Genomic DNA, 14,818 nt, shown 5'->3' on the forward strand with positions numbered 1-14,818 from the left:
GGACTATTTTACAATGCTTATTGGACCTAATATTAATGCACTCGTTAAAAGAAGTGAAGAGGAGTTATCCATTTGAAATATCTAGTTGCAACTATAGTAGTTATTTCCGAAAAGTGTATGAGAATTAGAGATAAAAACTACATACCTTTTTTTTTATTATTTTAAGTTCTACTGTTGATCTAATTATTTGGACGGGAAACATTAGTTTGAGAATAAAAATATCTGACATGACATTAAACATCACTATTTTAATTAATGTAGTTTGAGCGATAAACACATCATTCAAATAATATTCAAGTGTTAAAAGCATTTTTTTTTCTCTTTTTTATCAAATTCAATCAAACATATTTTACATTTCAAAATCTTTTAATATGGATTTATATCAAGATTTCTCTCTTTATGTTTAAAAATGATTTTCCAACACTTGACTTTTTCTTTTTTCTTGAAAAACTTATTAAAAATCAAGAAAATAATTTTTCAAAATTAATATAATAAGCATGAAACAAATCCAAACAATTTCAAATCAAAATTTTCAACAATGTTTACAGTATATACATAACACTCTTTAATAAAATCGTTTCCTTTTTAATTATTTAAAGTTATCAAATATCATTTTCAAATATAAGATCATTTGGACCATTTTCACATGTCACAAGTAATTACTATTATAACTAAAAAATTATAATTGGTATTTAAAATTAGCTACAAAAAAAATTGATCACATAAAATTAGTCACATAAGATTTTACTACAAAAATAATTAGTTTCTAAATTAGTCTTTAATTAATTAGTAACTAATTTAGTGACTAATTATAATTTTTTATTTATAATATTGACTATTTTAGTAACCAATAATTTTTTACTTTATAAATTGTTATATAAATTGGTCACTAGTGACTTATTATTTTTAGTTTTTAAAATTGGTTTCTAATTGATGAGATTTTCTTGAAGTGAGTACACATATTAATAATGAATGAAATATTTTCACATTTAATTCTACCCATATTGTGAATCAACAATCTAATCAAAATTATTATCAAATTCTCACACAATGTTTAACTGCAAAATATAGAAAGAAAGAAAGAAAGAAAAACCATGGGTGTCACATAAGATGTAATGCATCAATGCTCGCATAACAAGCTATATGAATCGGTCCTAGATTGAAAAATTTAATTGTGTAGCTGATATAACAAGTTATATGAACCAAAAACACTTAATGTGTGTTAGCGATTTATGAATCCCAGTACACCCCCACAATTCTTGTTGTTAATGTTGTGTTGCACTTGCTAGGCCATGCGCGTGTTCGATATGCATGCTCTAGATATCATGCCAAGATCTCGTACAAGTGACCTCATTCCACACTCATATAAGTGATTTCATCAAGTGCATGCTGCAAATCATACACTACTTGCAAGGGATATGAAAATCATTAAAAACTTTGTTTTAAACTAAAATTCTTACACCACATAAAATTTTTTAATTACAAAGTTTAACCTCCCAATAATGTAGTCTTTAGCACTTTCACACACCATAGGAATGAACATAATTGATTTAAAATTAATTTAGTGCTATCATAATTAACAAGTGACTTATTTTTACCTATATGAACTTTATTTATGGCGTCTCCAATTACAAAGGTTGTGTTACCACCACTTCTTTGTTTGCAAGTGGCTTAACTCTCATTCCCCTTGATGTTTCAAAAATCATATTTCTTCCCAATGGTTTTGTCAAAGGATTTGCTAGATTTTGTTCTGACTTCAGATAATCAATGAAAATAGTTCCACTCTCAGTTGTTTCACCAAATTATGTCTCAACTATATATGTCTATTCTTTCTATTATAGTTCTTGTTTAAGTTATAGCTATTGTCGATTCACAATCACAATGTACAAACATAGATGGGGTTGGTTTCATTCTTAGAGGAATGTTTGTTAAGAAGTTTTTCAACCACTCGGTCTCACTACCAGCCATTTCGAGAGCAACTGCCTGATTGATCTTCATGTAATCGCATCACCCCCAAGTGTGAATACATAACCATAGTAGATTTTGTCTCATCTGAATCTGCGATTGTACCCTTCTAATACAACGAGAAATCCACTATATTCAATGACATAATTCATTGAACCTTTTAAGTATCTCACAAGTCTTGCAAGTGCATCCTAATGTTCTTGATTAGGACATTGAGTGTACCTACTCAATATACCTATTACATAAGCAATATCATGTATAGAAAAGCTCATTAAGTGTAGTAAGTCTCAATTATCTGGGCATACTGAGGTTCAGAAATAAATTCTCCTTTATTTTTCATTAATTTAGAGTTAGCATCATAAGGTGTACTCACGGGTTTGAAATCATAATACCCAAACTTCCTAAGAAGTTTCTTGATGTATTGTTCTTGGGATAATAATATGTTATTTCCCTTCCTTATGATTCTTAAGAGTGACTACTAACCACATCTATGTCTAGCATGTGAATTTAATAGTTGTTCTACCCTACTCAGGTTTCCCAAACTATCTTTCGGATCAGCCGTACTCCCACATATGCATAATATCTAGAACATGCAATTAAAGCTTATAATCTGGGTTTCCAAACTATCTTTCAGATCGATATGGACTCTCGCATGTGAAAAATTCATAAACTATGCAATTAAAACAAGAATAAAAACATAAGAGATTGTGGAAACATATTATATTGAATGAAGAATTTACAGAGAATTAAGAATATTTTACACCCAACTCCCGTGAATGAGAGAGTTAGCTACTCCTAGACATATTGAACACAAGACTGATGTGAAATTGAATGTTTCCGGCCTTCAGAGTGTCATTCTAAGTTCAAGTGTAGAGATATTAATTACGTATGATAGGTCCTTTATTCATAGACTTTCATAATTGGACTTGGACTTGGTTTGGTACTTGAATAAATTGTAAGAGATAATCCTTTATATATATCTTTTAATCTTTTGAGATTCTATATCTTTGAATTACTCTTAAATTATTTTGATTTATAATTTGAATAACTAACTTTGTGATATTTGATCTTTTTGATAATATTTGATTATTCAATATTATACTCATTAGTTGTAATCTTCTCAAATATATGAAATTTTTACTTATTTACAAAATATAATCCACGTATTTATTTTTTTTCTCTTTTATTAAATAAAACCTGAATATCAAGTAAAATCAAAAAAATAAAATAACAATTGAATATAAAAACATAATAATATTAATTATCATATAATGTTCAAAACGAAGCAACTAGTGTGGAGAGAAAGTTTTGCATTGCTTCCGTAAATCAGACAACGTGAGAAAGGAATACCAAAACTGCAACTAACCTTGCAACCAACCGCCTAGTATATTTTGCAATATAATCTACTATGATTATTTTATAACAATCCTCATGTTTAACAATGGTGGGTTTAACTTACATTTCAACACATTCTCTCTTAAAATCTCAATTCATCAAAATATGTCAAGTTACCTTCCTTAACTTCAAATCCTTTGCTTTCAAAAAATTGTTTTGAAGGAGAGGGTTATGAATGCTCTAACTTACTCAGAAAAACTAATTTCACAACTTAGTATACCATTTATAACCCAAAACTAATAAAGATTTGTCTTTTCTATTAAATTAAATTTCGCATACAATCATATAACCTCACTCATGCAATAAAAATAAAAAACATTGAGATTTGAGGAAAAAATGAAAGATATCAAAATTTTGATCGAATAAAGTTATCAATGTATCTTTATCGAAGATATCGCAATTGGCCTAATCTTTATCATCTTCTAATTGTCAATATTTGAAGGAGAAAAGAACGAATAATTGTCTCAAAAATAAAATAAAAAAAAAAGTTTAAAAATAATGGAGTTTTAGAGAATAATCGTTTATGATAAATAAAAGTAATATATATATATATATATATATATATTAATATAATAAAATATAGAGTTAAACATGTTTTTTGTCTCTTAACTTTTAGTGAAAATTAGAATTAGTTTCTTTCCGAAATTTTGACTCAATTTAGTCCTCCAACTTTATAAATGTTTGGATTTAATCCTTTTAACAAAATTTTGTTAAATTTATTTAACGTTTCAACCGTGTTTCAAGACAGTTTTTTAGTTAACATTAAAGCGGAAATATGTCAAGTGGGGTAAACAACTCAACTGCTACCATGAAATACATTTAAAACGTTAAATAAACTTTAAACAATCGGTTAAAATGACTGAATCCAAACATTTTTAAAGTTAGAGGATTAAATTAGACCAAGATTTTAAAAAGAGACTAAATCCAATTTTCACTAAAAATTAAGAGATAAAAAACATATTTAATCTTAAAATATAAGCATCCACTGAGATTGTGAGGACCTTATTATACCACATTCATCAACATTCAAAAGGGTTAGGAGAAAATAGCAACCCCAACTTAGCAAAACGCAATATCATACAAAAAGAAAAAAGGACCATCATTTTAGGAATTTCTACAAACATGTTCTTCTAGACGAAAAACTCCAACCACTACATTTTGTTTCCACCTCAATTATATTGAGGGCTTGATAAAAGGCCTTAACTTCTTCACGAAAGTGTAAATGGAAGTTTCTTCTGTGATTTTTAACCTACCCTAAAGATATAGATTGTTATAATCCATCACAAGTACTAATCAAAGACGCAGAACAAAATGAAAGTAGCAAGAATGAATCAAAAAGCTAAAGAGAAGAAAGAATATAACAAACGACAAAAATAAAGAATAAAGGATAAAAAAACTACGATGAGAAGCAAAGACGCAAAGGCAAGTATTTCTAAAGTGGCAAAAGAAGTAAGGGAGACAGACAGTTTATGACGTTGATAAAAACAAAAAAGTTATGAAATATATCGAAGAAGGAAATCATTGTCATTGCCTATATTAAAAAAAATATCTTTGTCGAATGAAATTATAACATCTGGCACGCATGAAAAAGGTGTTGTTAACCTGTTATAAACACAGTATTCTCTAACTAAATAAAACATTTTAAGTATAATCAATGACCAAGAGTTGGTTAGTATTAGAGCGGTAAAAAAGGTTGAAATCCGTGAGCCAATCTGGCTTACTACGGGTTTGGATTGGGTTTTGTTGAAATTTTTTTATAAATTTTAATATGGGTTAATTTTTGACCCGACTCATTTAAAATTTGGCTCATCCGGATTGAATCCGTGGTGAGCCGGGTTGGGTCACCAACCCTCAGACCTCAGATAAAAGGGTCACACAAGTGTTTTTATATATTTTTTTATTAAGTTGGGCTTTACATTTGGGTCATGTTATGTTGTTTTTTTATCCAACACATAAATGATTTGTATTTGTTTTTATTTTGGTTTGTACTTTGATTGTATTAAATTTTATTTAAATTTTAATTAGAATTACAATTTAGTTTTGACTGGAAAAAAAAATCTTTTTTAATTAAGTAAACCCGTGAGCCAACCCGTTTAACCCGCCAACCCGTGGTGAGCCGGACCGGGTTCGAAATTTTTTGGCTCGCTAAAAAGTGGGTCGGGCTGGATTGACTTACTAAATCATTAACCCGTGGTGGGTCGGGTCAAGTCGGGCCGGATTACCCGTTTCGACAGCTCTAGTTAGTATATTTAGTTGATTAAACACATATTATTGTAGTAGTTAATTAAAATAGAGATTTAAATTATAAAATCTTAAAATTTTACTATTTATATAATATTTTGAATTAGATTTTACATATAATTGTAATATAATAAGATTAATAGAATTGTATAAATTATTAGTTTTTACTGCACCAGTTGTTCACGTCTTTAGGTGAATATATTTCGTTTAAAGAAAACCTAAACATAATTGAAATTTAATGCAATAAAAAAATCATTATTATTTGTATTATCAGTCATAATATCATCTAATTAAAATTTATTTTTTTCGTGTTTAACCTAGTAAAATATAATATAATTAAAATTTTACCTCATTAGTTTGTTAGTTGCAACATCACCTAACATTCGTATATTTTAATAAATTTCAATTAAAATAAAATCTAATTAAAAATAAAAGGTGTTCTTTCTACAACATTTTTACTAATTCCAATCAATTAAAATAAAATGTATTTTTTTTTCTGATACACTCTTAAAACTCTTATAGTTAGAATTCTAAAGAATTCACAAAGTGATTAATTTCATAAACTTATGTTTGGTGAATTATTAACAGAGGAATTAATTTTATTTTAGTAATTTGTCATTTTATTATAGAAGGTAAAATCTACTATTCTTATTACGACTTCATGATTTTTGATTTTATAAATCTCTTATAATCTTAACCATAAGATTTTTTTTTCTACTCGGATATTAATGTCTTTGATCAAGCTCAAAAACGAAGGTATTATATCTGACTTTTTTTCAAGACCCACAACCTTATTCAAAGAAATGACACAATCAACAATTTCCGTTATTACTGCTTCTATAATCAATGGAACGATGATGAATCAACAAATCCTAACTAAAGTCAAATATACACCAATATAATAATTGTTTTAGAATTAAAATTTTAAATCAATCAAATTTTATAATAAGTGAAAGAATCACAAAATAAAAAATTAAGAATAACATACCTTTTAATTATAGAAACATGATATTTATATAAATAATATAAATAAAATATATATTACAATAAAATTCTTAAATAATAACTAAGTTTAATGACAAAAAATAATTATTTTATGTATCAATTTATAAACTAAAACTTATTGGTAACTAAAATAATTTCTATTATGAATAAAAAATTATAATTAATATTTTAATTAATTTCTAAATTAGTCATTAACATTAACTACCAATATTTTGATGACTAAAAAAATTGGTCACTAATATTAATTAATGATCAATTTAGACATCAATTTATTTAATAACCAAACCCTTGAACAAATAATATCAGGGATCAATTTAAAATCTAATTCACAAATTAATTATAATTTTTTATTCATCATAATAATAATAAATGATATTTAGTTTATAAATTAGTTACTACCGATCATCTTTTATCTCTAAAATTGATTTTTATTTAAAAAAATTGTAGCGGAAAAAACCACAAAATGTTACACAATATTCTATAATGAAATATGTAGAGTTGACTAATACACAATAGAAATACTGCTTCTATAATTAAATAAATATACACAATATTCTAATTTGTAGAGTTGAGCAGAATCTATCTATTAAGTATGATAACAATTTCTTGTAAAAGTAAAAATAAGACAACTGTTTAAATTTTATTTAATATCACGGAGTGAAAGTTAAAAAGTTGCATGCTTTGGAAAGAAACGAAGGAAGAGTTTTTTCAAACTTTGAATATTGAGATGCCAGCAAGAGCATCGTCACCACATGCCAACTTTGAATGTGGACGCTATGTCGTCCTTCGTTAAATTTCAAACCATATTACATAAACGTGGGGTCCCTCCCCAAGCCCAACACAACACAATGCAAAAACAAGATTGTCCCACTCACTTTTCATAAATAAATAAATTAATTAAAAAAAAAAAAAACACAGCTAGCCTAAATTTCCTACCCCTAAATTTTCAATCACACTTCCAAAGTTGCAAGTTACAAAATTTTTTATAGAGTGATTACTACTCCATCTTGTTTGTGTTCGAAGTGTCAAATTTTTAATATTTATTTATTTATTTTAGAAATATAAAATGTGAGACTCCAACCACGGCAACGAACCATGCAAGGATTAATACGGTAATCATTAGAATTAATAATAAATTGTACTTCATATTAAAATAAGCTTTGTAAACCAAGTGCGCTCTTTCTTCCATGGAAAGGTATCGTGGGGACATTATCAAGCTTTAACCTTTTCGTTTTTTTTTGTTGGGATCTTCTTTTCTGTTCTCTCTTGCTGTCGGACGTTTGGATACACATTTTTTATCGGCGACCAAATAGGGTTTGTCCTCCGAGGTTCACGATTGTTAACCAAACCTTGTTGTAGGTTATTCAAGAGTTAATACACCTGGAACTGAACCCGGATGATTCATTGAACCTGGACAGTGATTGGGGTTATTTATTTTCCTTAAATAAATTTAGTAACAAAGTCCTTTTGTAACACAACATGTTTAAGGAGAAACTATTCGCTGACTGTGCCTGGTTCTGTTGGTTTTTTTTCTTTAATGTAACTGCTCCGTTCCCAAGTCCTGCTGCGTTTGTCACTTTGTCTGCTCTTGCTTTTACGATCAAAAGTAGAAGTGCAGTCTTTTCAGAGAGACATGTGAGAAGGAAAGGAAAACCGATGGTAATGGTACGTGGGGAGTGGAAGCCCAACCTGTTTAGTTTACTCTTTTAATTTCTGGTTATTAATTCCCTCCTGAGATATGCATATGCATATATGTATATATAGTAGCATGTAAAAAACTGTCTGTTTGTTAGTTAGTGTTTCTTTTCTTTTTTTTCACTTCCGTGTGTTGCAGGTCCTTCTGTCTTTGTAATTTCTTTTTTTTGCTTTAGACGAATTCTGACATGGGAAGGGTTAAAGTGAGTTTGTGAAGAAAAAAGAATACTTTTGGTGTTAGTGTAATTGGAATCCTCCACTGGCAATGGCTTGCATGAGAAGCCAAGGAAGGATGTGTTTATTGGGAGTCTATTTTAGACTTTATTCTTTCTCCAAACGATTTTGGAATAACACTTGGTGGTTCAGAAATCATAAAGGGCTGAGAGTTGGAAAAGTCCACATTTTGGTTGTCTGGTTCTGAATAAATTATGCTGTCATGTTCTTTACTGTCATACACTGCAGCCACATAAGTGAAATCAAGTAAATTCTGATAATGCTATTAGATATCAGTATTTGTAGAATGCATATCATGGATATATAACTACATGGATGTAAATTATGGATCTGCATTTAATTTGATTTGGATGTAATAATTATTATTGGTTTTCACATTAGGAAGCGATTTATTGAGATTCAATTATTGTGACTCTGTGGGACAGTCAAAACACGGTTTGGACTTTGGACTTTTTGAATGTTGTTTATTTCCGTTTGGAGTGACTTTACGGTTTTTTTTCAATTTTTATTGAGGTTTAAGAATTTGATTCCTTTCTAATCTTGTCTGAGAGTTACGTGTTTTTAATTGTTCAGGAATTAAAAAGGATGATAATTGAGAATTTTGTACCTATGGTTTGTAAAGTGAGAGGGACTTGTGCGTGAGTTCATTCGTGCTTGTGCTGGTGCTTGTGAAGAGGTGCAAACGAAGACCATTTACTTATATACTGGATACAAATTTTTGCCATCGGTCTTCCTTAATGTGAACTGTATTCTCTGATTATCTTTAGCTTACACTAGACATGTTGGTAGTCATCATAAAATCTGCGAAATCTTTGTTTTTGATCAAATTAGTCTTGAGATTTGACTTAATAAATCGGCTAACAATTCCACTCCCAAGAATTAGTACTTCCAATGGATGGTTGCCATTGACATGTTTAACTTCTCTGTCTTTTTCTTTATTTGAACTTTATTGACTTCGTGAATTTTTATAAAAGCACTTAGAAATTGCAAGTTGTAATGTGATTTTATTAACTTCTAGATGTACTAAGTTTGTTCCCAAAACGTACAATACTTATCGTATTCTCCGTCATTCCTCTGAAGTTACGATAGATACTTGCTAGAAGAAGACAGTGTGACTTGGGTGAATTAATTCCTGGGTAGTTTGGTCAGGATTGAATATTAAGCATTGTTTTGTAATGCAGGATTTTGACAAGTATTCATGCGATCCGGTTCACACATTATATGGTGTTGTTTTCCAATCTCAGCTTGAGAACATTGACCTGAAAGATTAAGTCTTTGAGGTCATAATCCAAACCTTACCCGTTTAAGAAGGCATTACAGCTTCAACCAGTGACCATTCAAATCTTCTATCACGTATCCCCTCGCCTTCTATTCAGGTTAGTAAGCATTTCAAAATTTTCTCATACTTAGTAGGATATATCAGTCACAAATCAACATCTAAAATTCCATAGTAGGTGCCTGATTATCTTCATTATTGGACTATATATTAGAGCTTTAAGCAACATGGTAGACTTCATTATTGCATGCAGTATAAACCATATTTAGTGATTGCTAATCACACTCCTTGATGTCCTTATTTTTTCCCAGTATTTCTGGTTATGACTTTTCCCTGTATTACAGACTGAAGGTCCAGGCTGAGATCTTCAATGGGCCGTTCTGGTGATCAGAGTCTTGAAACCAAAGAGATCGATCTGAGAAGTATGTCGTCTTCTTCACATGGTCAGGTACCACAAGTCCACAAAGTGGCAGTTCCTCCGAGACAGAACCTCTTCAAGGAATTCCAAGACACCATAAAAGAAACATTCTTTGCTGATGATCCTCTAAGACCCTTCAAAGATCAATCTAAATCAAAGAAGTTCATCCTCGGTATTGAGGCCATATTTCCAATACTTAAGTGGGGAAGAAGTTACAACCTTAAAAAATTTAGAGGGGATTTAATATCTGGTCTCACTATTGCGAGTCTTTGCATTCCTCAGGTACTTATGTTTGCTTTACCGTGGATTTCAAGTTTTGAAGGCTATGAGAATAATTCATGATGCATTCCCCATTTTTCACGGTTCTAACTTCTAATGCTTGGCTGAAAAACAGGATATTGGATACGCCAAGCTTGCACATTTGGCTCCACAGTATGGGCTGTGTAAGACTCTATTTGCCTCTCACCAGCAGCTCAATTTTTTTATTTGTACGTTAGACTGATTCTTTTTGCATTTTTTCTTTCTACTCGTTTACAGACTCAAGTTTTGTTCCACCATTGATCTATGCTGTCATGGGTAGCTCTCGTGATATTGCTATAGGACCTGTAGCAGTGGTTTCTCTCTTGTTGGGGACCCTACTTAGTAATGAGATTGATCCTATTAAAAATGCGGAAGAATATCAGCGACTTGCTTTTACAGCCACTTTTTTTGCTGGAATTACTCAAGCAACGCTTGGTGTTCTTAGGTATGACAACACTACCACCCAATATATGGATTTTGCATTTGGACATTTCAACCACTGAAGTTTATGTCTTGTGCAACTGCTACCAGTTACAACTAATGTTACACTGTTTAACATCACACCATATAATATTATTGTTGCCTTATTTATTTACTTATTCAACCAGGTTAGGATTCTTGATCGACTTTCTATCCCATGCTGCTATTGTCGGTTTTATGGGGGGTGCTGCCATCACTATTTCCCTTCAACAGCTCAAAGGTTTTCTTGGCATTAAATCTAAAATGTTCACAACGAAAACTGATATTGTCTCTGTGCTGCATTCAGTAATCCATACAGCCCATCATGGAGTATACTCTCCTTCTCTCTCTTAATATACATGCAAATTATTAATTACAGGAATCCTAATCTGAACAAGTCCGTGCCTAAATTTAGATAGCCAACTTTTAGTGTTACTGTTATCTGTGTGTTGAACACAAAATTGACTAATAATTTATAACACTTTATCTTGTAGTGGAACTGGCAAACTATAGTCATTGGAGTTAGCTTTTTGAGTTTTCTTCTGGTCACCAAATACATTGTAAGACATTATACCACCCCTTTATGCATTTTGCTACTATTCCCTAATTAGGATTTCGTACATTGTTTTCTCATTCATTCATATTATGTGCGCCAGGGAAAGAAAAACAAGACACTATTCTGGCTGCCAGCAATTGCTCCATTGATATCCGTTATTTTGTCCACTTTTTTTGTATTCATAACCCGTGCAGATAAGCAAGGAGTAGAAATTGTAAGTATATGTTCATTCTCATCAAAAGACTGATAACGTATTTTAGGAACAACTGATGGCAAGAGTGTCATAATATTAGTTACATCAAAACTGAAGTTTTTGTCCATTGATATGTGAAGGTGAGAAAAATAGAAAAAGGAATCAATCCATCATCTGTTAAAGATCTTTATTTAACAGGAGAAAATCTTGGAAAAGGTTTTAAAATTGGCATCGTGGCAGGCTTGATAGCATTGACTGTGAGTAACTTTGACACCAATACCTCTCTTGAAGAGTTGTCCTTTTTACTCCTGTAGTTCTAATTAAACCATTACATTTCGATGGCCAGGAAGCCTCGGCAATTGGAAGAACATTTGCATCTATGAAGGACTATCAACTGGATGGAAACAAAGAAATGGTTGCACTAGGAGCAATGAATGTTGTTGGTTCGATGACTTCCTGTTATGTGGCAACTGGTAAGCTCGTAGACAAGGTTTATGAATCTAGCTACTATTGTCATAAAAATTGCAAGTTTAAGAAATATGAAACAGGAGGTCATGTTTCATAAATATATACTTTTAGCTTTAAAATATCAAACAAAAATGGAAAAAACAAAATACTAAGCAGATAAAGTTGGATCTATTCCTATAGAGTTTAATGTCTACCTGTACATAAAGAGGATTTGAAACTATATATTTATCTTGTGGTCTAGTGATTTATAAAGTTTTGTAGCCCCTGATCTATACTTTTGTTACCTTCAGGTTCTTTCTCTCGTTCAGCTGTAAATTTCATGGCTGGCTGCCAAACTGCAGTCTCTAACATTGTGATGTCAGTAGTTGTGTTCTTAACCCTGGAATTCATCACTCCACTTTTTAAGTACACTCCAAATGCCATTCTTTCTGCCATCATCATTTCTGCTGTCATCAACCTCATAGACTATGAGGCAGCAATTTTGATTTGGAAGATAGATAAGTTTGACTTTGTCGCTTGCATGGGTGCATTCTTTGGGGTTGTTTTTGTCTCGGTTGAGATAGGACTTCTAATTGCTGTAAGTACTATAATCAATGCTTATCTTATGCTCCAAAAGGTCAAAGTAATTTCTGACTAATCTTGTTTATTTCGTATATGTTATATTGCTACATTCTATGGCAGGTCTCGATATCCTTTGCAAAGATCCTACTACAAGTAACAAGACCCCGAACCGCAATTCTGGGGAAGATTCCTAGGACTAATGTCTATAGAAACATCCAACAATATCCAGAAGCTAGTAAGGTTCCAGGTGTACTGATTGTAAGAGTTGATTCTGCAGTATATTTTTCCAACTCCAATTATGTCAAAGAAAGGTAAAGCCTTGTTCCTCCTTTGTTTATTCGTTTACGATATTTTACTCTTTTGAATGAACTGAAGTGAAACAATCCAATCTGTACACTAATTTAATTGAAAAAAGCTTTTTGGCAGTAATCTAAATTCCTAAGGATTAAGAACAGATATATGATTCAAAACATAAGGAACACCCATACGTACCATACTACAAAATTTAGATGTGGATGTAAAAATACTAACAGTGTTACTCATGAAAAAATACCCAGTCTCTATCCGATATATCTTACACTGATAAAGAAAGAGGAATATAACGTAATTTTATGAAACTGGTTTTCAATTTAGCATATTCATGTCGCCTAATAATTACCCTTTTGCAGGACATTAAGATGGCTGATGGATGAAGAAGAAAAAGTGAAAGGAGAATACCCCACAAAAATCCAGTTTTTGATAGTTGAAATGTCACGTGAGAGTCTTTATTTTAATCCTTAATTCGTTATTCCCCTTACAAATTCCCGGAGTAAAACCTTCATTTTCGTCTTGTTAAATTTTTATTATTTATTGAGTTTCGTGTTCATGATGCAGCCGTTACTGATATCGACACAAGTGGCATCCAAGCCTTCCAAGAGTTACACAAAAGCCTTGAAATGAGAGGAATTGAGGTAACTAATTAACTTGTGGCCAAGAATAATATGCTCATAATATTGTATGCATGAGTGATTAGAAAATGATATATTATGTAACTTACCGCAAGTTGTTCTTCCTCTTATGCAAGCTTGTTCTGGCAAATCCTGGTCCAGTAGTGACAGACAAGCTTTACGCATCCAATTTTGCAAACACAATAGGAGAGGACAAGATCTTCCTCACCGTTGCAGAGGCTGTTGCATATTGTTCTCCAAAGGTGGTTGAGGACCCTTGAAAAAGATCAAATATTGTTGTGAGACCACAAATTTTCAGTGTATTAGTTGGGGTAGTAAAGGATTAGATAGAAAAAGGTACAGTGGAAGAAATTCTGCCATAGTTAGTGCTGGTTCTAGGATCCTTATCCAAAAGTGTGTAGATTAAAGTTAATATTTTATTTATGGTCTCATTTTCAGAAGGGAAGTAGTTGTTCATCATCCCTTCCTCTCTCATTGAGCCACTAAAAGAATTAGAAGAATAGATAAATCAAATAAATGGAGCAGATGGATTTTCTTTTTCTTTTTCTTTCTTTTTATTACGTACTGACAGATGCAACAGGTTTGGCTCTTGCATGAATGAAGAGACGAAACAAAGCCAGATTCATACAAGCAGAGATTGTAAAAAGTTTTTCACTTTCTCGAAAGAAAGTATGCAAGCGTCAGATTCCAATATAAAAAGTAGAGGAAGCCTTTAGTTGCCTTAACTAGTTAGAACTTAAATCTACGGATTTATTTTATATAATTAAAATTTATAAAATAAATATTTAATATGTAATTTTATTCTATTTTTAAATTTATAATGAGTAATTAAATTTGGTAGATATGATTTTTTCTCATTTTTATAATTTTATAATTATTAAATTCAATTTAATATAAATAAAAAATAGTCAATTAAAACACTAAGTATGGAAATAAACAAACACAATGATAGTTTGAGATCCTTATAACAACTCTTGGGAACTTATATTTGAAATAATCTTTTAAATAAGAGAAAGGACAAACAGAAGACAATCCTAGCTTGTTGTGCCGTTTCTTTTTCATTTGCTGATTAATATATATTCTAACAATTTTACTAAAATATTTC

The 14,818-nt window shown here is 30.8% G+C and overlaps 1 protein-coding gene and 1 long non-coding RNA gene across 6 annotated transcripts; one reads left to right on the forward strand and one right to left on the reverse strand.

Annotated features, from left to right (window-relative positions):
- The first annotated feature begins 9,104 nt into the window (after positions 1–9,104).
- On the forward strand, positions 9,105–14,254 carry LOC114163960 (sulfate transporter 1.3-like). 5 transcript variants are annotated; one of them, XM_028048366.2, is made up of 15 exons: positions 9,105–9,211; positions 9,717–9,911; positions 10,156–10,511; positions 10,624–10,672; positions 10,767–10,974; positions 11,138–11,318; positions 11,483–11,548; positions 11,645–11,758; positions 11,878–11,994; positions 12,084–12,210; positions 12,496–12,782; positions 12,887–13,077; positions 13,435–13,520; positions 13,640–13,716; positions 13,830–14,254. In XM_028048366.2, exons 3-15 carry the CDS (start codon positions 10,182–10,184, stop codon positions 13,971–13,973), a joined length of 1,977 nt encoding a protein of 658 aa, XP_027904167.1. In that variant the 5' UTR covers positions 9,105–9,211; positions 9,717–9,911; positions 10,156–10,181; the 3' UTR covers positions 13,974–14,254. The 5 variants fall into 5 exon arrangements, with proteins under 5 accessions (XP_027904167.1, XP_027904169.1, XP_027904170.1 ...); XM_028048368.2 differs by lacking the exon at positions 9,105–9,211 and having other exon boundaries at positions 9,324–9,911; XM_028048369.2 differs by lacking the exons at positions 9,105–9,211; positions 9,717–9,911 and adding an exon at positions 9,918–10,041.
- LOC114163961 (uncharacterized) lies at positions 11,812–13,962 on the reverse strand. Its single transcript, XR_003599454.2, has 2 exons — positions 13,803–13,962; positions 11,812–12,193 (listed from the first exon to the last, which is right to left on the reverse strand). It is a non-coding gene; the product is annotated as an uncharacterized LOC114163961 (long non-coding RNA).
- Positions 14,255–14,818: the final 564 nt, after the last annotated feature.

Source organism: Vigna unguiculata, chromosome 9 (assembly GCF_037176805.1).
Source record: "Vigna unguiculata cultivar grain cowpea cultivar isolate G323 ecotype 2 chromosome 9, ASM3717680v1, whole genome shotgun sequence".
Taxonomy (NCBI): Eukaryota; Viridiplantae; Streptophyta; class Magnoliopsida; order Fabales; family Fabaceae; genus Vigna; species Vigna unguiculata.